Consider the following 23586-nt stretch of genomic DNA (forward strand, 5'->3'; position numbering starts at 1 on the left):
GCGATTTCTACTTCTTAATTAAGACATAATTCCATCCAACAATAGTGGACAAGACTAAAAAGTACATATGCACACAAATAGTCTGTTCACAACGATGTTTACCTTGCATTCAATCTCTGCTTGTCTACGTTTTGCTTCATTCAGCTGAGCAAGAAGTCCTTTGTTCTGTGCAGAAAGATACTGTACCTTCCCCTGTAGGTTGGTAACCTCTTGCTCTGCCCTTCGTAAATGGTTACTATTGATCTGATTCTGAAATTTATGACAAAAAAGGAAAGAAAATGCATGTTACGAAAAGATGTCTATATTAATTTAGCTCCCTGAAGTCTGACAAGAAAGACTTCTAGAGCATTTACTATTAAAAACTTTTGATGAAAAAATCAGAGTTTTTTGAAGTGTGATCAGAAAAGTTTGCATGGCAATTAGTTTATGACCAGGATATTCAAGTTGTTCTTAAACAACAGATGACTCATTGTAAGAACACTATTACAAAGCCCCTACACATCTGTTTTTCCCAATCTCTTGTTCAGGTAAGTCTAAGATTTCACGGACTTGTATCCCAACTACAGCGATAAGCTGATGCATCCAAGAAACATCAGTTATGCCAGAAATACTATGAACACATTTCTCTGCCCAGTGAATTCCTGAAAGTAACATGGCACCTTAATTAAGATCACTGTATTAGTACAAGTCTTGCCATTTTTATATGAAGCTGTACATTGACCAGTACACAACAGGAAAACCACTGCATTTCTGTCAAATGGTAACTAAAACAGCATAAACATATATAAAGAGTCCATGCTAACACTGAAGTGAGAAGTACCTAAAGGTCTTGTAATTAACACGTGTAATCCAGACAGCAGGATACCTATGCCCCCTACTGACTAAAATAAATACACAGATGGGGAAAAACAACAAAACAAAACCAGACATTGACTGCAGTAAAACACTACTAACACATCAATGAAAAATTTAAAAGTTAAGGCAAGAGGAAACTTATATTCAGTTGGTACAGAAAAAGTGGTGCCTCTGTCAGAAATAAGCCATCATGTGCCCTGCAGTTAGCTCATCTCCCATCAGCAGCACAGCCTTACATGCTCTCCTGTTTCTGGGATTGCTGAAGCTTGTCAAGTTCAGTTCCTGTTTGTTTAGCCTTTTGAATGCACAGGTCTCCTTCAAGTAACAGTTACACTTAGCAGGTATTTCATGGGAAGAGGTCTCAAAATCTTTTAGAAATCCTTCTCAGTCAACAGCACATCATGCTTATTGAGTGAGAGTTCGCTAATATAATATGAATTTACCAACTTTAGTGCACTTTCACTTCAGATTTGTTTGCTTAATAACAACTTATTCCCTAGTTACACAAAAAAAGATCCTGGCAGACAAGTTATTTTTGTCTTTTCTGCACAAATCTCAGCAATGGCGAATCATGCTTTTCTTTTCTGGCACATGAAAGGTAAAGCTTCTGCTAAAAAAATCCTGACAATATGCACCTGTTTTGCTGAGAGTCCACAGTTTAGTAACCAGATTCATGACCTACATGGATAATCTTGCATAGGTAATTTCACCAGAAGAAAGAAAACACTGCCATTTAAAGAACTTGAATTACTATTATCAGAACCATCAATTAGGTTTGTGAAATTTAAAATACCTTAAACTTACTTTTGTTGTTACATCAGTTACAATTTAATGAATTAAGATTCACACACATTCAGAGTCTACCAGTTAGTCCAAATGAGAAATTCAGAAAGCTTAGTTGTGGAAAAGGCTAAAGAAGAGACATTAAAGTAAGTTGGACTGTATGCACTAGGTTCTCCCTCCTAGTCTAACAGCATTTAAAAAGTGCATTTTGGAACTAGTCATGCATGTAAGATGTAAAAGATCGTCATCAGATATCTACCATTTGACACCAATTTGCCAGCACTCAGCTCAGTTCACATGTGCTAGTGGTCAGTAACATACCTGTGTTTCCATCTCCATCATTCTTTGTTTGGTCTCTTTCAGTTCAGCCTGAGTTTCTGCTTCTCTCAGTCGGACTGTCATCAACTCATCCTGCAGCTCATTCACTGTGTTTTTTCTGGGAGGATCTTTCCATCTTCCAGTGGTGCGAGCTAGATGACGCTAAAGAAATAGCATGGCATTGCTGATGATGCCTGATCTTTCCTAGTGTTCCCTTATTTCATTTGAGGTCTCAGAGTTACATGCTCCTGTTTCTCCTAAAAACCAGAAACTGATGCAAATGTACTAGTTTTAAGGACAGACAATTAAAAAGCTGAAGACAGTCATTCCCAACTGCAGTAAGTCAGTGAATTGCAAGTATATCCTGAGACTTTTGCCTCTTTCTAGCCCTTATTAACATTTAGTGAGGTAGGAGTACTGATCAGATACACTTCCTTTCTACCAAAACAGTTAGCTGGTAGAACAGGCTCTCTGCCATCTTTAACAACTAGGACTAATTTCTAACATACTTTTGAAGTAAAGTTCCTTATGGCAGCTGCGTTTAAAGATTTTCCCACCTCAGTGGTTTGATCCATAATCACTAGTTTCTACTTGATCTCTAAATCTCAAAAAGTCATAGTCTTTTACTTTATCATCATCCACTGAAAATAAGTTATTAGAAGTGTATTGCTGACCATACCTGCCAGTGTTCCTCCAAATCCTTGACTTGCTGCCTTAGTTCTTTGAGACCCATCAGAGCTTCTGCTTCTCTTAATTTTACTGCAATCAGTTCTTCTTGTAGTCTAGCAACATTTTCCTCATCAGGGAGAGAGCTGTTCCTCTGCAACAAGGACCATCCTCTTAAATATGTATTTGAATAAAATTGTGCTTAGTGAGACTCACTCCAAGAATATAGACACGGAATGATAACTTATTACTAAGCAAACTTTCTTAATTACACATCCCTTGCAAAATAAAATTCCTCAAAAAATCTTAAGTTCCCAGATGTAGCAAGTGTGAATAAATATCTTTCAAGTGCCAATGACAAGGTAGTTTTAGGTTTTCTGTCCTCCCCAGACAATATCCCTAACAAAGCATTATTTACACTATTTTTCACATATCATTAAACATATGGAGAGAAATCGGAAAGATTTTGAGCTAGCTGATAAAAGTAAAGCAAATGAGGAACTGAAATTACACCTTTAGGGTTATGACTTTTGTTTAGACTTACAGGAAAAATAATAAATGGAAATTTATTTTTTGGGAAGTAGCTAATTGCCTTTGAAACAGAGAAAAGATATGTTGACAAAGGAACCATCCATTAATATTTATAAACAACAATCAGTCAAGAAAAGGTCTTACAGATGAAAGTGCAAGGTTGTTTACACAAACACAAAAGGAAAAAGTAGAAAGACCAGAGAAAGCTAAACAGAAAACAGGAAAACAATGGCAGGAGTGACCTGTGAAAGTACAACAGTGATGAAAATATAATAATGTAAGTCTGAGAAAGAAACAGAAGGGAAGAAAAAGGACATAGTCTGCCTAACCACAATATCCCTACATCGAATCATAGGTCACCACACAGCAAAATGCGAACTGTGCTTCATCACTTTCTATTGTATTTCTCAGTAGTAATGTTCAGCCAAATCAAGTGTGTTTGTAGATATGTAATACTGTGACAGTTGCCAAGTTTTCTTGAGAGTAAAGTACATTACAGAACACAGCGCAGCACCTATTTATTAGCATCTCCGTGTTTCACATCATGGGATCCAAGTATTGGCAAATATAGGAAGTGATAGGGTGTGTTTCTGAATGTTTACACCACTGTCAGTATAGCCATGCAAGTCTTGGGTTACTGAGCAGACTCTTCCCAGACTACCTGACACATCGCTAACAGCAGTACAGAGCTGTATTTGTAGGAATTTGAGGGAGTTAACTTCAGTCACTTTCTGATGTGCCCAAGTTCATTATGGGCAGACTGAAACAGTGCATCTGAGTGTGTCTTGTTTACTGCAAATTCCCTCACTGCTCCAGTTTTTCTTCACATTTAAGTTTTCAGTGTACGCTATCTTCATGCTGATACAGGTTAAATAAAGAAGTAGTCTCTTTTTGAACTTTGAAAAATATGTTAGATCTTGAATTCTTACCAGTGTTCAGTACAGTAATAACTACCACACTACTAGCCTGTCAGAATCCCATCAAGCCCCTCAGATAATTGAAAAAGTAAACTCTCGATTCCAGTGAACTAATCTAATTAGCTAGTAAGTTCTGCCCACATTCCTGAGTATACATCTCTACATTTTCCATGAGGAAACTATTTCCAAAGCCGATACAACAGGATCTGAAGAACATGCTTTATGTTAGGTCACTTCGTGGTTTTTTTCTTTCTTTTTCTTCTATTTTATTTTGCAGTTAGGTTTTTCTTCAGAGAAAAGTAAATGTTTGACAGCTGGTTTGAGTACAGCTCGAACGCTGGCATCAGTAACAAGCTGGCACAGCACCCAAAAAGCATTAGAGATTTTGATAATAAACAGTGGAGATATTCTTTCCCTGCCCATAATGGAACGAAGTGGGAGACACTCTAGAACTGAAGACCTGAGAATGGTAACATTGAACTCTTTCCTCCTTCCAAACTACTTAGTTTCACATCACCTCAATGCTCGCCCTAAGCCTAGTGCTCTTCTTGCAGGGTATAATTTTGAAACAGTTGATGTTTACTGTAAAGACTCCACCAGAATTCAAGTTTTCCAGTGCAGTGGGCTTCAGGGACAGGAAAAAAAGTGATCTGTTCTTCACAAATCTTTCCCAGCGCAAAAAGATCTTAGTTTTTTTGCTGTATTAACTTCAGGTTTGAAAAGCATCTTGAAATCATGAAAGCATGGAAGACAAGGTTCTAGAGCACAGTTATGCAAAGAATTACAGGTATCTGTATCCTGTTTCTAGTGCTATTTTATACAGAGGGTCTGGGTTTGATTTACCTTTTCCATCTCTAGAACTTTATCTTGCATCTCCTTCAGGGCACAATGGGATTCTGCTTCACTCAGCCTGGCTTGGACCAGCTCTTTTTCCAGCTGTAGCACAAAGTCTTCACTGTATCGTGAACTGCATTTATGCTACAAAGTTTACAGAAATATGTTTAGTATGAAGCACAGATGGTTTGAAAGGGGTTTTATATGCCGGATTTGGAGTGAAAAGTACATTCAAATGCTTAACATTAGGAATACTAGCTTAAGAGCAACAGAAGAGCTTACCTTATGCAAGTCTACTAATATGTCCATCCAGACTGCTAACGACAACAACCCTTATGCTATGCCTGTCAAACAACTGCACCTCCACAGTTCAGTCTTGCGTGTTTGGCTAAGACCCCTATTAGTCCTGATGAGCAACAACTCACACTTCTCTCTCATTGTTACCCAAACTGAAAAATTCTCAAAGGATCTGTGGTTATTTTGTGATATGCAGAAAAAGATGCTTATAAAGACTAGGTAATTACAAGGTTAATACAAGTATCTCTTGATCCCTACTCAAACTCTGATTCAACAGACGCCTTCTATAATCTTGGAATTAAAATAACGTCATGTATGCTTCAATGCACAATCACTTTGGTTTGCCCTTGTCTTCCACTCCAACCCTTGGCTCTCGTTTGCTCACACAGTACATATTCCTTCTGAGAGTCTCTTCGCGGGCAAGTCCTGTGGATTTAAGAGAAGTAGCAGTACAGCCACTTCGAGACAGACAGCATAGGCCCAAGCTACAAAGAAATCTGGTTCTTTCCATACAAGACTTACTCCAAGACTAACCCCAGCCAGCTTCGCATCACCCAAACACGTTCCTTCAGCAATAAAACAGCAGTTCAGAACTTAAGGTTCCCCCTTCCAAACCCTTCGGTGGAAGGGAAAAACCTCAGTTCTGGTTAAGTAAGTTGATTCACCATTAACTCATTTCTTGACTGTTGACTAGCCAGAGTTACAGAAGTGAGATCTATCCTTTCACTTGCTAAAGCACAATTTCATGAAACTGCATCTTTCAACAAATACACTCCAGACATACAAAGCCCGTGTATTCAGAAGCTCCACTTTTTCCTCCAGTCAGTAGTTATAAAATACATTTTGTTTTTTTCTTGGGTCACTTTAAAATGACTTGAGATACACCAGGCTGTCAGACTTGCTTGACAGGCCACGCCAACCTAAATCAACATTGCAATTTTCAGTTTAGGAAGAAAAAGGGGTGTTAAAATCCCCAAAGCATAGTTGTCTAGTCACAGTGTAGGCATAACAAGCCTGAAAATTAAGTTTACAGAGAAATAATACATCTTTGGTGCCATAACTACATTGTGAAGAATAAATACCATACCATTCATTCATAGATGAAGTTTTACTCACTTAACAATGCAACATTAGTATAAGGAATACTTTATGGATTTTAAAGATGCAACTATTTCTTACTTTGATTTATGTTCATATCAAACAATTTAGATTTCTGCATCTAAAAACAGTTGACAAAATTAACAGAAAAGTTTTCAGTTCCATATGCTCCTGTCAGGGTATGACATTCCCTGACCTTTAATGCACAAACCAAAGGCAAACAGGACAAAACAAAGACTTACTACATGGTCAAGGAAGTGTATTTTCACTTATTTTTATACCTCTGCATGCCAGCTAAGCCTTTCATCATGACTTACAGTACAAGCCAAATTAAAAATCTACACTAACGTTAGTGCTAGAATTTATTGTATTTCTTATATATACATATCTACAGGGAGCTACAATGGAGGGGATATATACAAAGCATTAAAAGGCAAATATAGCTCATGCAAGCAGTCTTTAGTGTCACTGAGACTATCCATTTAAGTGCTCATCCTACTTAACTGTTGAACACCCATAGAATGCTTAATGTAAAGAGATCATAGTGTATTTAATATTAATTTTCCCTTATAGAATAATAATTTAATGTTACTTTCAACCCATATAGTGTCTTTGCCTCAGCAAGCAGTGGAGGTAGCCCTGATTTGAGTGTAAGGAGAGGATGTGTGGACAACGCTGATGCATTTCTACAATTGCTTCACATGACAGGGGAGCATGAGTAGCATATGTAACATGCAGACGCAGAGCTCTTTCTTATTCCCCGGCTGTTTGTGCCAGTTCATCAGATGATACACACAGCACCTGAAATGGACTCTACATTTCTTGTTCCAGATTCTGGAACAGGAATGAATGTGGAACAGGAATGAACACAGTGTGCTTTCCTCAGGTAAGAAGGCCTCTTTGTACTTTCCAGGAAATCGAGAGAAAACAGCAGCTTTGAAGAGCTGAATACATCCTGATCTTGCAACACTATGTCAGTGTATTCTAAATAGTTTTGGACTACAAAAATCTAACTGATGTTTGTCAAATAATAAGTAATGCAGAGTGTAAGAGAAGTTACTTATCCTGTTTCAGGCACAAGTCATGCCTACTTTAAATCTGTGTTTAGATTTTGCCTGCCTAAGGAATACGTTAGGAGTACTTATCTATTCAGCCACAACGAACTTTAAATCTAGTCTTGATAGACTGGCAAAAAAAGACAGCTAAGGTCAAAACAGATTTAAAAAACAATATTCACAAGTTCAGAGTTGTGATTTTGCTCCTTAGAAAAGCAACACATAATTTTAACAATTTAGTATAGAAAGGTAACACAAGTTTATAGTCAAAACAATGTTTGAAAACTTCTGCTATAAGACTGACTTCGGTAAAAAACTTGCTTTTATACAATTGCCGTAAGCCCTAGAATTTGTGACAAAAAACATAACGGGAATCCAGATTTCCACGCACCAGCCAAATGTTTTAACCACAGTAACACTGTTTTTCTTGGCTGCGTTGAAAAGATGTCCGTAATATAAAACACTAAAAATGTAGATCCACAGCCATTTACTTCTGAAAGAAAAAAGTCCTTGCTTGGATTCACACAACTGGAGTTATTTTCCCACAACTTTTCCAAGAAATCTCAGAAACATTAAAATCTCAGAGACTGACACAACCCTTCCCAATATTATTTTGGCCGATGACAGATTATTACATGTTACTATGTACACTACAGAATGCTTTTCCAGTACCCTGTACTGAAGGGCAACTAACTCATTGTTCAGCAGTTACCCAGCTAACTTTGTTTACACATTTATGCACTAACTTTAGTACTTTACCAAATACAATATTTTTTCTTCTTCTTTCTGGTTACAAATCAGAATGTAATATTAAAAAGTGTACTTTAAAATAAAGCAAAGCCTTCCATAAGGTTGCAACACTCATTTCAAGCACATACTCTATATATCAATTATTAAGCTCTTAATTATTATCAGTTATTTCAGCATGAGTTCCTGAAAAGAAACTATGCATTATGGGGTTGCTGTAACCAAATACACAGCTGTAAATTACCTTGCAAAATGTGTATGCTTCCATCTGACTGTTTAGTCAATTAACACTCTATCTTCACATAATACACTTGAAGAGCCTTCTTAAAAGTAAGAGTTGAAGCAATCTTAGCTTGAACTGCCTCTCATTTCTCGGATTCAATTTTCAAGCATTCGGACTGATGAACTGGGTAATCACTGAAAATTCAAGTATGACTGGGAAAGACAGATTTGTGTTCAGGAGGTATATTTAACTGGCAGAAATCATTATTCATTTTTAGACATCCAGCAGAAGTTACCTTTTTGATTTAGAAACAATAGGAGAAAAAGAACAGAGGAAAAAAAAGCCTTCAGCACATAATTATGAGGAGTAGGCTAGAACAGGCTGATTACCCTCACCCCTAACTCCTCAAATACCATTGCTCTTAGCATGCCTTCTGTATTCTGATGAAGTTGGGCACAACTTCTACACAGTTCTTGATTTACTAGCTGTATGAGGAAGAAATCACCTTCCTCTTAATCTTTTCGTTACCCACCACATCTAGAAGTCTTTGGCAAGTTTCTATCTTTAAAGATCAGACACGCCAAAGACAGATTAGTACCATTCTCTTCAAAGCCATTCAGGCACATGTTTAGGTAGCTGAAGCACTGAAGTCCAGGAGCAGTTCAGAATATTGTTAACTCTACAATTATTTTTTCCTAGTTATCAATATAAAAAATTGTACAGGTTATACACTATTTTTAAAAGCCTTACACTAAGAGAGTTGCTATCTACTAAGATGCAAAAGTTTGCATCCACAGTAAAATTAAGTGGGAAGTCTCCATCTCAAACCTTATTATTTTCTGCTTCCTTTTCTCCTTCCAAATGACTTTAAATATATTCAGAAATATGTAGAATACATTTGATGACACTTAATATGCAATTCATTATAAGGTGATTAGTACTACTTTCAGGTCATTTGGGAGAAGTACTATAGCAGAACTTTCCTTCCTTTCACTAAGAAACCATGGAAAGAACCACCTCTCTAAGACTGAACACTTTGTAATAAAGTCATTCTGGTTCAACTAAAAACTCCCTATAGTTTAGCCCAGGAAAAAATTAAAGTTGCATGTAATTTGGCCTTCTGATGTTGGACTTCAGTCACATGAACACTCCTCCACCCATCTCACTCTTCAGCCTTACAAAGCAGTGCTGCAACAGAGAATTTCTTCATACACACACACATCCTGTAAGCACCTTCAATACTTACCTTTAAGCCATCCAACTTGTGCTATCAAATCTCACAGAACAGAATAAACCCTAAATTATATTTAAACACAAATGCATAAGCTTTTTAGAAAGAATGTTAGCCTTCTTAGAAATACTATGGTTTGAATATTTTTCTACCAACAAAACAAAAAACTCTACACTTACTTCTCCTGTCTCATGATTTACAAGCAAAAGTGGGTTGTGTTTTGCCTCTTTTTTTTTAAATCCCATAGTGTTGTTCAGAAGAGGCAGCTGCAAATATGCTTAGGCAGCTCTACTCATACATTCCTATTCAGAAATTCATACCCAAATTTTACAGTTTCTATCACGCTGAACCAGATAAAAGATGGGAAAAGATGTAGATTATAAAACATGTAGGATAGACACTGTACCTTTAAATAAGTACAGATAAACTATGTAGCCATTTATAAAGTTGCCATGCAATCATTTTTGCTGATCATAAACAAACCTGAAGTAACTGGGGGGAAAAACACACATTAAAGCAAATATGCATAAGACCATATGAGTCCAGAGGAGGCCAAAAAGATGATCCGAGGGCTGGAGCACTTCTCCTGTGAGGAAAGGCTGAGAGTTTGGGCTGTTCAGCCTGGAGAAGAGAAGGCTGTGGGGAGACTTTATAACAGCCTTCCAGTACCTGAAGGGGCCTATAGGAAAGATGGGAAAAATATTATTGCCAGGGCTTGTTGCGACAGGACAAGGAGCAATGGCTTTAAACTAAGGGAGGGTAGATTTAGACTAGATATAAGGAAGAAATTTTTTTACGATAAGGGTAGTGAAGCAGTGGAACAGATTGCACGGAGAAGCAGTGGAGGCCCCATCCCTGGAAACATTCAGGGCCAGGTTGGACAGGGCTCTGAGCAACCTGATCTGGTTGAAGATGTCCCTGCTCACTGCAGGGGGGTTGGGCTAGATGACCTCTAAAGGTCCCTTCCAACCCAAAGCATTCTATGATACTACTGAAGAGGAGTATTGCCAAGAGCAAAGCTACTGGCACTAGAAGTGACAAAAAATTTATCCCTGTACTCTACTTACAATGAAATGCCAAAATTCAAAAGAAAGGGATGGATTTCCACTAGGTGGTGCCCCGAGTGCACGCAGCTGTTTACATTTGTTGCTTCAATTTCCGCGCTTGGAAACAAGTTATGAGTCTCTTCAATTACAAATCTTACTAGTGCAGCAGAATCTGGGGAACTACTAATTGAAACCATCTTAACACTTTCACCACATTGCCTAAGTTAATTCCGATGGTCCTCAAAACCACCCTACTATTCCTTACACTTCAAAATGAGTCAGTTACTAGGCACAAAACCGTCTATATCCACATGGATTTACAGCCTCAGTTCCATGCATAGTCAGACTATTTCCTATAGTCACGGTCACATTTAAGTGGAAGAAGACAAGGCTGCAAGCCTGCAGGGTAGGAAGCATGGCACTTGAATTAACTGCCCATTCTTGCATTTTACTTACTCTCCACTCCTGCAGTACCTGTCCAATCTTCTGCCCTCACAGCTCCAATCCAGCCAATTTTGCAATCCACAGTTACCTGCAGTTTTGCTCAGGACCAGTTCCCATGCCTAGCCAAACTGCCACACTTCCCCATCATTGTTACTTAATAAGGTCCCCAGCATAATTAAAAGCATTAGCTTTAAAAGTCACATTACACATCAATTAATATATAAATACATCATTTTAGTCTCTTTTAATAGCTTTTAATTGAAAACAGGTAAATAATATGGATGCCTCCAAAAACACATTCCAAAAGCCTGTGTTCTGTTGTAATCAGACAGGAAACAGCTGGCTACCCAAGTCTACAAAGATTTCTCATTTTATTTCACATGAAAGGTTACAACAGAACAAAAATTTTGGAAAGCATCACTAGAACGTCCTTATCTTCCTAATCATAATTTCTTCATGTTTTTTTCCCCCTGAAGAAATTGCTAAAGTTAAATAAAAAGCAGCAATAGACATTAGAGTAACAGCTCATTAATAACTCCTTGTAACTATTCTAAAATCTGTACGTGTTTACCACTGTAATGTGTTAAACAGACATACTAAGCTATTTCTACAATGTTGCACTTCAGTTATGATTTCTATTTCAGTCTAACAGTAAATCTCATCTCCAGCTTCCAAGATGAGATATGGGTATTCCCAGAGCTTTGGTGGAAGATGCGCGAAACAAACTGCTATATTGCCTGCAAGGGATCTGGGAAGCAGCCGCAGTGTGCTGCAGTTCTAACAAGTTGTATTTCACACACCTGAAATGCCCAGAGCTTCAGACAAGTACTTGGATATCACTTACTTAAAACAATATAAGCATATTCACATCAACACTGCTAGTGCACATCTCATTCAGCAAGTGAAGACTGCTGAAACAGCTTCCCTCCCTCTCTCAAGAGAGGACACCGATTACTTCAAGTGGCTTAGAGAAAGTAACTTCAGTCTCACAGTAACGGTCTAAAGTCTTGCACTTCATATTGCCTAAAACACATAGTACATACACAGTACTACATATAGTTGCTGAAAATTATTTTCCTGCTCTATCTGCACATCAACCCACAACTTTTAATAAAGTCCTGTAGTTCCAAACTCAGAGAAAATACCCTTCTAATTTTTGCAAGCAGCATATTTAAGCACACTAGGAAAAAAAAAATACATGTACACAGAAGAAATGTTAACATGGAAGAGACTAACTTCAATGAGAAGCTAGGTAAAGGCATTATGAATGAACTCTCAGATTTGAGTATTCAGAGTGACACAATTTGCAATGGCTAGATTCTTATCATTAGGCTCTACCAAAGGTGGTGTGTGTGGTTTTTTGTTAGTACTGCTTTGGTGGTGATGGGTTTTTGGCTTGATGTGTTATGTTGTGCTTTTGTGTTGGCTTGGTTTTCTTGGGTTTTTTAAAAAAAACCAACCTAATAACTTGCATCTATCCAGGGTTATGAATCTTATCTATTAGTAAGAACAGACCAAAATATCACTTAGTTTAATTTGTGTAATTTTAAGAATGCAAATCACAATAAACAAGCATTTACAAGGACAGCACAGAGACCATGTCATGATGATGAAAAATAAACATGAGTGAAAAACATGAGATGACGTGCTGCCAGGCTCCTTACCCATTGCTGCTGCTGCTGGAGCTCCCTGATGGTATTCTCAGCTTGCTCCAGTTTAGTAATGGCCTCATCACTCTGCTGTTTGATGGTGGCCAGCTCCCGTTTTATGAGGTAGTTTTCCTCAGCCTCCTGGGCCCTTGTCACTTGTCCCTTAGGACATAATTATTTTTTTTTTAAGCAACTGAGGACAAATTCATGAAAGATTGCCTTTGTGATGCTTAGCTGCTTATTTCATCAGATTGGTTTTGCAAACAGCATAGAGTACAATTGGTAGAAATTTTAGGACAATGTAGTACTAAACAGCTGCTTTAGTACTTTATTACGAAGTTCAGCATCCGTTTAGCAAGCACAGATGTGTACTTGTATTCAATAAAATTCCTTTCATGCAACATTACTCAGTTGTACATGCACAGATTTAAGTTCACAATATTCAATTTCAGTGTTAATAGAGTGTCACAGAATTCATTTGTCATAGGAATTTGTACCCCAAAATTATATTAGGTTAGAAAAATATTGTAACATGCAGGTATTGAGTTTATATATTTTTAGTACACAAAATTAAACAAGTATCTACCAAAAGATTAGCTCTATATTTATTCCAAATCAGCAAGACAGAGACAGAGTATAGCATGCAAATATGCATGCATTAAAGCAGTTTGGAGTTTTTTGAGAGCAGGAAGAGATTCATACTGAAAAAGACTAAAAGACTATACCTGTATCAATCTATCTGCCAAGGAAGCACTTTCCTACAAAGGAAAAATTCAGATAGGAATAAGGAAAAGAAAAACCACAAAACAAAGGGGTGATAATAGTGACAAAAAAAGACAAGAGCTGAGAGAAAGAAAATGCCCAAATTCTACCCATTTTCTGTACAAACTCTTTTCGCAAAATTAACAACTCTTCATATAAATTAAGGTGACTCAGCCTGAAAGTCCCAGGAAGCAGCCTTTTCTGCAACAGATTTAACACAGTCTATCTTTAATACAAGAAGGTCTCAAAGCCAGATTTCCAAAACACTTAGAATTCACCTGCAGGAGGCTGGGGATTTGTATCAGAATGGCTTGCTTCCCTAATTTACAAAAGTCAGTGATACTATCTAGTAGATGGATGCAAGACGTGTTCTACAGTCTGTCTGCAATGTGAAAGGAAGGCATAATTTGAGCACAAAGAAAACTCCACTAAGCACTGAGGCATTCATGCAGAACTAAAGCGTCCAGAAAGATGAAGCAGGAAAGTTAAATGGTGCAAACTGACAGACACGAGTAGAAAATTTCAGCTGACAGCTAATATTTTGTTTTACTGAACTCTTGCACTAACTCAATTGAGCAGTTTATAGATTCTCTTTCCTTGCCAAAGTTTTGCAAAAAATAGATTTTCATTTAAGCACACTGACAAGCACTACATACTGCCCCCTGCCCCACTGCAGATTTAATTAATTTCTACTCTATCACCCTGGAAAACACTCAATTTTTGCAGATTCTACAACAGCGAACACGTCTATTTGCAGACCATCTTTGTCCTTGAAACTTTTATTAAAATCAAAGTTCAAACTGGTTGATAAGAGCCGTTACTTGCAAGTAAGATTTAGTACATTAAGGTACACTAAGGAAATCACACCTAAATCATATAGCTTAGAATGAGGAAAAAATATCTTAAAATAAGTTTCCAACATAATACATCTGTTCACACTTTACGATCTGTTTTTCAGACACTGTGATGTTAATGATCTTCAGAAATTCTTGTCAATATTTGCCCATTTTGAAATGTTCTAATTCCAGTCAGAATGGGATACTCTGAAAGTTAAATCTGAAATTAAGTCCAGAATTTACAAAAGCACTAGTGTCTGGCAGTTCATCATGGACTTCCTAATTAAAAAAATTCTGATTTCAAACCTCTGCAAGTATCAAAAAGGGATATTTACTATTATAGATTTGCCAAAAGAACAATGAAGCGATTCACTACAGCTTCAAACTTTTTAAAGAGTCTGCTCTTTTCAGTTAATTTTATAAGCACTTAAATATTAGAAACAAAGATGTTTATAAAATTGTATTTTTGGTCACAACTTTCACAATATGTCCTCATTACATGCATTTTTCCAAACTAAATTCAGAAATCAATTAATTAGAATTTGACATAGATTGACTTTCCAAGAAACTGTAATGGACTTAACATCTGAAGTGTGACACTTTTCAGTTATGTCACTCTAAACTGAATCTTTATCATTTTCCTCCCTGTGAAACACAAACAACTGTTTGCAACTCACAAGAGCATTCAATTTCATTTGTTGAAAGGCAGTTGCTACTCATGGTTAAGACGGACAAGAGTGTTCTCATTGAAGAGCAGACCAGCTGAGGTACAATCTATCACAGGAAGCACGATATCAGAATATAGGAGAGGCCATTGGAGAACAATGCCTGCAGGTTGGCAGGGTACTGACAATAGTCACCATGCATACTTTTAAAGTTAAACCCAGTTACAATGAAGCCGAACAAAACTCTATTCCAGATGAAATCTGTGAGAAATAAGTCTTGAAAGATATTCTCTCCTCCATGTACACAAAATTGCTACAAAAATTCTAAACTATATAAAACAAATTAATGGCAGCAGGCTTCCTGTACTGAATGCGAATGCTGCAGCAACACCCCTCTACTGCTGTATTTGCTAGCGATGAAATAATCTGCCCTCATCTCCATCTCTCTGGTCATTTTGTAGGTCTCTCATTTTGCTCCTACGCAGAAACACCCAGGACTTCAGATTTTCAAAACTGAGGATTCTCTCACAATAACCTCTTTTCCACCCAAGCAGTCCCCTATTTCATGTAGTCTTCTCGACTTTGAACTGATGCTTCTAATTCAGAAAGAAAACAGTACAACAAAAGCTGGGTAGATCAAAATGTTTGATTTCATATTCACTAAGAGCCAAACATAATCTTAAACATTTACTAGCACTGACCCTAACTGCTTTGCTACTGTCATGCTATTTGCCTAAGCACTGTTAGTAAACACCATAGGTTAGCAGGAAAACAAGTAACTTAATTCTGAAATTCCCATTTCATATAATGAAAATGCCATCAATTTAAGTATAAGTTAACACAGATAAATCTAAGTACCACCATACTTACTTTTTCTAATGTTTCAATGCGCTGTTTTAAGAGTCTATTTTCAGTTCGTAACCTCTGGAAGGTAAACAGTTCAGAATTGCATTTATGAAGTCATGAACTGGAAGTCTGATAAAAGCCAAGCAAGCTAACAATATTTTTATCTCATCACATCTATGAACACCAATATAAATACAAAAATAATTAGACCTTTTCAGCATCCTTTTATATGATGTAGTAACTCAAAATAAGAGTTTGAACAGCTTGATACAGCAAAGATGAGAAGTCTTGTGTTATATGAAAGCATCTGTGTTGCATTAGATGAAAGCAGTACGTCTGCAGGTGAACCACAGGGCTTAGCCACACATTAGGCTCAACAGCCTCCTCTCCATAAACAGAGCTGGACACCATCTTTATGGTTAAGGGACAATAAAGCGCACTCCCTGCACTAGGACAGGCTAATGAGATAGCTACAAGGCTTCCTTCCGCTTCCTCCTAATACTTTATATTAAGTTATATAATAATATTTATTTCATCTGTAAAGTTATACTGAGAATTATTTACCTTGGATGCCCCAGAAGTGAGAAATAATTGTACCGAATTGCATATTTTGCCAGTGCATTTCCTATAAATTTTAGCAGTCCGCATTCAGATAGAAGAGATCTGCATCCCTAAGAATAGAGCCATGGGTATCAGTTCAGTAATGCTTCATTCTGCAAGGCTAAGCGGCAGACTCAATGTGCTTGTTTATCTGTCTCCCTAAAAGAGCAGAGCTTCTTAGCAGGCAACAGTAAGCTAACAATGGTTTATATAAGGTCCCAAAGCAGGGCCTAGAAATGGACACTTCTGAGTTGTTGGATTTGGTTGGTTGGGGTTTTTCGGGGAGGGGAGGAAGGAGGGAGGGAGGGGGAAGCAGGAGCAGGGAAGGGTTTTAAATAAGTTAAAATACTGGAATCTAACGTTACAGTTGTCATTCAAATGATTTTATTCTGTCCTGTTCTGCAGAGAGCAGAGTCCTGCAAATATTCTGATTTGAGATGCCATTACAGCAAGTCCTAATGTTGCTAACTGCCCCACAGCCTCTTACAATTACAAACTGCCTGAAAAAGCTTGGAACACCTTTGTGCTCCCACGTGCGTGTCACTGAATTTTCCGAACAACTGAGGCCCTCGAAAGTGATATGGGAAAGCAAAATGACTAGCAGTGGACAGGAAGAAGGAAGGCTGTACCCCTCTCCCTCTACTAAGCTTCATATACTACACTTGCCCATCATTTCTCCCACTGCCTTTTCTCATGGAACTGGTTAAAAACACGACACAAGGAAACAAATCCAGATCAAGCCCCACGCTGTGAAAAAAACATGAAAAAATTAAAAAAAGCAGCAGAAGCCTATTTATCTCATAAAAGCAAAAAGATGCAGTGATTAAGTACATACAGGAAGTAAGTCAGCTAGTGAAAGGGAAACAAACTGCACTTGCAGGGTGGGTTTTTTCTACATGATCTATCAATTGCAGAAGCTTCAAAAGGAAAAGTTACTGCAGACAGAAGACACTCAATCTTGGGTCCAATGCATAAGAAAAATCAAGATCTCAAAATCAATGATAAACCACACAAGTGCGTTCTGATAAATTCTCTTAACATGTGTTTTACAAACTGCCTGTGTGGGACACCTACATCTAAATCAGCATATTCGGAACCTCTGGTAAATGAGGCCATCTGTAATCAAGCTTTAGTCAGTAGAAAATAATGAAAACTAAGTACAGCAGGTCGTTGTCAAAGATTTTTCTTTAAAATCCCAAAGTCTCAGTAATTTCATTAAAAGTATCCTTTATGAACAGACATCCCAAATGCAAATACTGAAAGAAAACAATTTGGGGACCTTAATTACATGTCCTGCTGTATATACAGACCAAATATGTAACCCCACATCTACAAACTAAATTGATCTATAAATAAATTTGTTGAAGCTCTCTTACTTTAATTTCAACTTGTTCTTCCATTTCTTTTGTCTTTATTGTAGTGTATTCCTTTTCTAACCTAAAAATTAGAAATAGTAAATTATGATTAGAAAAATTTTGGATAACTTACTTGTTGGTATAATACCTAACAAACCACAGTAGAACAGAAACACAGATTATTGATATTTCCTCTGTATAAGTGGCCACTTGAAATGCACACCTGTAAATATTTAGACTGGACATTAAAACTAAGTCTAAACACAAACACTTCTGTAGATATGAACAGACTCTGAACCAGCACTCTGCAGTGCAGGTGCTTGCTTGTACATGTTTACAGTGGCAGCGATTTGGAGCTACTCTGTAACAACCACTCAATGCAATTATACAATAACCAATTCAACAGATTCAGCCAAAAGAAAACAAAGCTTGGAAAGGTTAGAAGACAGAAAGATGCAGTGAGATTTGAGACAAAGAACTTAAACATATAAACCCATTTTGGCCCCTCTCCAGCAAACCACACAATTGTCCCACTTAAAAAGGTGGCAAGCAAGAAGCAGCAACCTGAGATATACAAGATCTCTACAGAAAACAACCAAGGAAGTTTAGATCTGGAATGGCAGGATTTTAAACCACACACACTTACTTCCAGAGAAAAAGTTTTTCCTGAAAGCTTTGTTACTAGTTCTGATTTAGAGAAGACCGCTAACTCTACAGCATTGATCATAGGCTGCTGACAGAAGGATTGGCAAATTCAACTCAAAAGACCCTAGCACAACCTGCGGCGCAACGACAGTGAGTGTATAATACATTACAGCCACCTGGAAAAGCACAATATGTGCAGCTTAGCTTATTGAAACATAATTACCAAAGACAGAAAAGAGAAGACATGCAAGTAACAGTAAAAAAAAAAAGTAGCATTATGCTCAGGATTTCAAACCCCAAATGAAAGTTATTTTACAATTATCAAAGGTATTACAAAGTTTCACCAATTTATATTATAAACAGCACTAATCTTGACCATACATGCTCTCTTTAACATGGTGAATACTCTTACAGTTCCTGAGAGCTAACGCCTCAAGAATTTAGGCCAGATCATAAAGTTTAACCTCCTTTCCTTATTTCAATCCCAAAAATTCAATCCATCCCACCACCAGCAGGCCCCCCCCCTTTTCTATTCAGATCCTGCTTACAGAAGTGCTGTAATTCGTAGCTGTCTTCAAAAGTTTTTTAGGTTATTTTTATAAAGGAGATATAGCTTTATTATATTTAAGAAAAATGGCAAATACTGCTTTAGAAGAATTTTCTTGCAGACAAAATTTCAGTTTTAACTGTTTATAGTAAAAAAACACCAAAAAATTTAAAGATGAAAAATTCAAAATGAAATAATAACTAGTTTTAAAGATAAACAAACAGTAGCTGTTAGCAACAGTATAATCTATTTTCTCAAAATGTTATACCTACTTTTTCATCTTTTTTGCATTGTATTTGACTTGGTAAGATGCTTGGATTAATTTGTCTGGACCACTGTCAAACTGATGTGGAATGACCTTTTGAAAGTGCTAAAAGTAATCAGAGCACAAGATTACACATAATTAATAGCTGCAAGGAAATACACACACACTCTCTACACATTTCAGGCATTTACAATTATTATAATCTTAATTTACCTGTAACATTCCTTCCATGTCAAGTTGCAGTAACTCTGCTTGGTTCATCTGAAGTACTGCTAAACCTACTCGAAATACTATCTCTAAACCCTGAAAACAGAAGTGAAGATATATCCAACAGTTATTCATGGCATTATCAACAGGATAGAACGATTCTACTACTTACTAATGTTGGAAATTTCACCTAGTTTCTCAAAAAAGCAACAGAGCTACTAAAAAAATCTCAATAATTTGGTTCTGGGTTTCTCATTTTGGCCAACGACAAGTAGTCTGGTTATTTGTCCTGATGCCAGAGCTATCCCCCTCAGAGAGGCTAGTGCCAAGGTAAACACTCTTGAGTGACAGGCGTTCTCCATGTCTGCTTTATCAAAGTTTTAAATAGATCTAGCACCAAAAAAACCCAGGTACTCCCTTAAAAAAGCCATTTTAATTTCAGACTTGGTGCAATGCAGTTAAACTGCTTAAACAGATACAAGGGAACGTCTCAGTATATACTATTCTGGACATTCTTGAATGTAAGCTGAAAGGATCCACTTTTGACTTCCTATTTTCTTTCTAAAGGCAGAGAAAGGGCATAAAGGGACCATAAAGTTTGGTTTGTTACCAGTTACCATCCCACAAAGCTCTAATCCTAAACACAACTTGGGTGTCTTCATGATTGTGACACTGATTAATTCCACAAATATCTTTGGCTACATCCCCTCTTCTTGGCCTCTGTATCCCCATGGAGCTTTAACTTTGGCCTGAAAGCAGCATTACTTTCCACCCCAGATTTACTATAATACTGAGCAACTGATGTCCCTGCTGTATGCAATGCTATTGGGCTGCATTCAGAACTGACAGATGTGGCAACTCTTGAATAGGCTTAGAGTACAAAGGTGCATACAGTATCTACATTCAAAGATTTAGATGCTCTTCCTTGATAAACTACATACACAGACATTTTGCCCTGAAAAATAATCTGATAAGCATAAGGACTAAAAAGCACAAGTATTTGAGATTTGCCCACCGTAATGGGATTTATACCAGTACCTAAATAACTGCTTTTAACAGTTACTGTTGAAATGGATCATATGAGTATTGAGTAGTTACCTCAGACATAAAGATATCAAATATTCTTGTTGCAATTGGTAGTGGAAAAGTTGTGAGAAATATAGTTAAAAACCATGACGATGCATACATAGAAGTGTGGAAACTCTGAGACTGAAAGTGCACATAAAGCTCTGGAAGATGCTCCTGGAAAAGAAGAGAAAGAAAAAAAAAAACCCATACGTTAAGCTTCTTCTGGTAGTTTCAGCGTGTCCATGTTTGACAAATTTTGAATAAAAGAAGAAAATAATTGACATTTAGTAGAGACAGCAGCTTGGTAACACAGGACTAGCAAAGATACTACTCATCATGATCAAGAACCATGCAACAGAAGTCCCAGTACAGAACGCCCTATAACTCTTCTATCCTGCAAAGCACAGATTACAAAAACACTTCCTGATCCTAACAGGAAGTCACGAGCTTGTAAGTCACATCTAGAGAACGGGCTACAAAAAAGAGCTGGAAAGATCTAGAGTATGGCTAGGGACCTACATCTTATTTGCTATCTAACACCCCACCTCTGCTCATCATGGTAGGAACTCGATCACAAAACACAAACCTATTTGTCTCTATCAACCTGACCAGGAAGAAAAAGTTCTATGTCCCAAATCTGAACACAATTTTAACTCTATATATGAGGACATCTCCCAGACTCTATTTTTTAAAATAGCTATAAATTGACTATGAAGACATCGACTTTCAGAATCTTTGATCCAAACAGAATTAGACATTCATGTGCTTAAACTATAGCAATACAAATCCTCCTGCTTCAGTGTTTAAAGCCAGTCACTGTCTGCCAAATGTTAAACAAGTAGACCACACAGCCACACGTATTCACTTCTGAAGTTCTGAAACTAGCTACTGGCAAGAGCACAGCCATTAGCCAACAGACACGCCTGCTCTTGAACTGTAATTCTCAAGTTCTTTATGAATAGTTACCGAAGAGAAAGTTTGATAGATTTTGCATGTACCTGTATCATGCACTCAAACTGGTACATACAAAGACCCAGTTCAGCCATACTTGGTTTAAAGAGTTCTCGTAGTCTGTAATCTTGCATTAATTTAACAAACACACAAAATGCCTCTTCTTCTGGCATCTATAATTAAAAATACAGAAGCACAATAAAAACTCTGGACAAATATAAGGATATATCAGAGTAAGTGCATGCGAGGGTTTAGAGTTGGGGTTTTTTGTGTGTGCAGTGTTTTTTTTCTGGTTTTGGGTTATTTCTGGTTTTTTGTTTTAAGGGATTTACAACCAATTACTGTAATGAACTTTTGTATATATTGAATTCTATCAAGTGATTTCTAAAACGAAATGGAGGTGTGCAAGTTTCTTATACCCTACTTTGTCATAAAACACAAGGCAGTAGTACAAAGGCAGCTTTAAGACTATCAAACAAACTGTGAAGTTCCATTTGAACTCTGAGGAGATTCAGTGTAATAGAACTGAAATAAGAAGTTTGTTAATATGCAAGCCTGCAACCCTACCTTAGCTCTGAGAAATAAATGTATTCTCCCACTCAAAGATAGTATAGAACCACAGAGAGTAAGTCTCCTTTGATTTGCAGAGTAAATAGCTGCCCGTGACAAGTCCATTGTAACAAAATGACGAAGGAAAATCGTTATAAAAATTCCCAATAAAGCACCATGACATATTATGCATTCTAGCAGGGATTTTAAAGGTTCACATATTAAAAATATCACGTTTACCTGCATAAGCAGTAATCCAACTATAAAAGCACTTCCTTGACAGTATCCAACCTCACGATCCACCAAAGAATAAGCCTAGGAAAAAGTTTTAAAACTCTCAACAATTAAAACCTCATCATCAATAAAAAGTAATCATAGTTCATGCTGTTAGTTTGCTAATAACTCACTCTTCTCTCCCAAATCCAGCAAGGACAGATACTCTATGCAGAAGTTTTAGTCAGATATTCTAGTTGCTGCCTGCTGCTACAAAGGGGTATGATGAACTCTGCTCTCTGATAGCCTACACAGTTAACACACTAAGGCATACCTAAAAAAATACATGCAATTTTCAAACACAGGAATTTGCCAAAAGATAAGAGAAGCCACTGACATACAAACTGCACAAGGTTACTACTTTTGTAGGAGACAGACCAGACAAAGACTTAACAGTTCTTTTCAGAAAAATTATGTGCTGCAGTCTTATTTACAGGTGGAGGAAATGCAGTGATCTCCATGCATGTTGTGTCTTCATTTCAGAGTTACAGAAGTTACTATGATTTGGAAACCTGCCAACATTTCTGTTGAAACTACGTTGCATGCAAAAGTCTGTCTTTCAAAAATTAAGCTCTAGTATAATAATGAAAAAATAACTTAATTTTATGGTGGCCTTCTCATTTTGTGCTTGGGCACTGTAACAACTGCACGTTAGCTTGTACCTGCCACTTGCTGCTACCACCTGCAGGTTCAGAAACACTTGAAAACCGAATGCTAGTTCTGATTTCAGTGTTCTTGTCTCGGCCAACATTGTTTACTTTACTTCATGGCACACTTTATTCCATTACGCTACCAGCAGTTAGCTTGTGACTGTTTTAATGCAAAGTTAGTAAGTCTTTAAAATCTCTTATAAAGTAAAACCATTAACTACAGGAATACCATATTTGAAGGCTGTCTTTGAAAATGGAATGTAATTTGTTCAACCATTCGTTTCAAGTGGAATAAGTTTAGAAAACGAACACATGAAACTGATGCAAATTCAGTATATACAAGGCAATTTATTTTCCAAACTTCTGTGCACGTTCTAGCTAGTGTACTTTCAAGAGCTGAAAATACTGACTTACCTTCATTACATTGAACAAGACCTCTTGTCCAAGGCTGTCTTTTTCTTTAAAAAAATCATGTTCAGGGTACGTTCTAGCTATGTCCCTTCTTATTAATTTCTCACAAGGAGATGTCATTTTCAAAAGCTCTGAATACTGGTCCTTAATTGGCATGCTTTGAGCACTGCATAAGAGTTGCCAAACAATTGCTCTGAAATGATGAGGTATCCCTTTTCGAACAAGCTCCTAAAGCACAAAAAAGACATGAATTCATTTATAT

The 23586-nt window shown here is 37.1% G+C and overlaps 1 protein-coding gene across 8 annotated transcripts in view; it reads right to left on the minus strand.

Moving 5' to 3' along the window:
- Window positions 1-23586, minus strand: part of EVI5 (ecotropic viral integration site 5) — an 84433-nt gene that overhangs the window by 40082 nt on the left and 20765 nt on the right. For 5 of the 8 annotated variants that reach the window (XM_075424917.1, XM_075424912.1, XM_075424919.1 and 2 more), the window contains 14 exons: window positions 23328-23552; window positions 22231-22305; window positions 21489-21614; window positions 20521-20664; window positions 19429-19518; window positions 19223-19320; window positions 17780-17840; window positions 15828-15881; window positions 13420-13452; window positions 12710-12856; window positions 4914-5048; window positions 2636-2776; window positions 1960-2118; window positions 103-249 (listed from right to left, as the gene is read on the minus strand). In XM_075424917.1, coding sequence (XP_075281032.1) covers window positions 103-249; window positions 1960-2118; window positions 2636-2776; window positions 4914-5048; window positions 12710-12856; window positions 13420-13452; window positions 15828-15881; window positions 17780-17840; window positions 19223-19320; window positions 19429-19518; window positions 20521-20664; window positions 21489-21614; window positions 22231-22305; window positions 23328-23552 — 1635 coding nt within the window. The remainder of the gene's footprint in view (window positions 1-102; window positions 250-1959; window positions 2119-2635; window positions 2777-4913; window positions 5049-12709; window positions 12857-13419; window positions 13453-15827; window positions 15882-17779; window positions 17841-19222; window positions 19321-19428; window positions 19519-20520; window positions 20665-21488; window positions 21615-22230; window positions 22306-23327; window positions 23553-23586) is intronic. The other 3 variants (XM_075424920.1, XM_075424915.1, XM_075424914.1) reach the window with 2 other exon arrangements.

Source organism: Opisthocomus hoazin, chromosome 6 (assembly GCF_030867145.1).
Source record: "Opisthocomus hoazin isolate bOpiHoa1 chromosome 6, bOpiHoa1.hap1, whole genome shotgun sequence".
NCBI classification, from domain to species: domain Eukaryota; kingdom Metazoa; phylum Chordata; class Aves; order Opisthocomiformes; family Opisthocomidae; genus Opisthocomus; species Opisthocomus hoazin.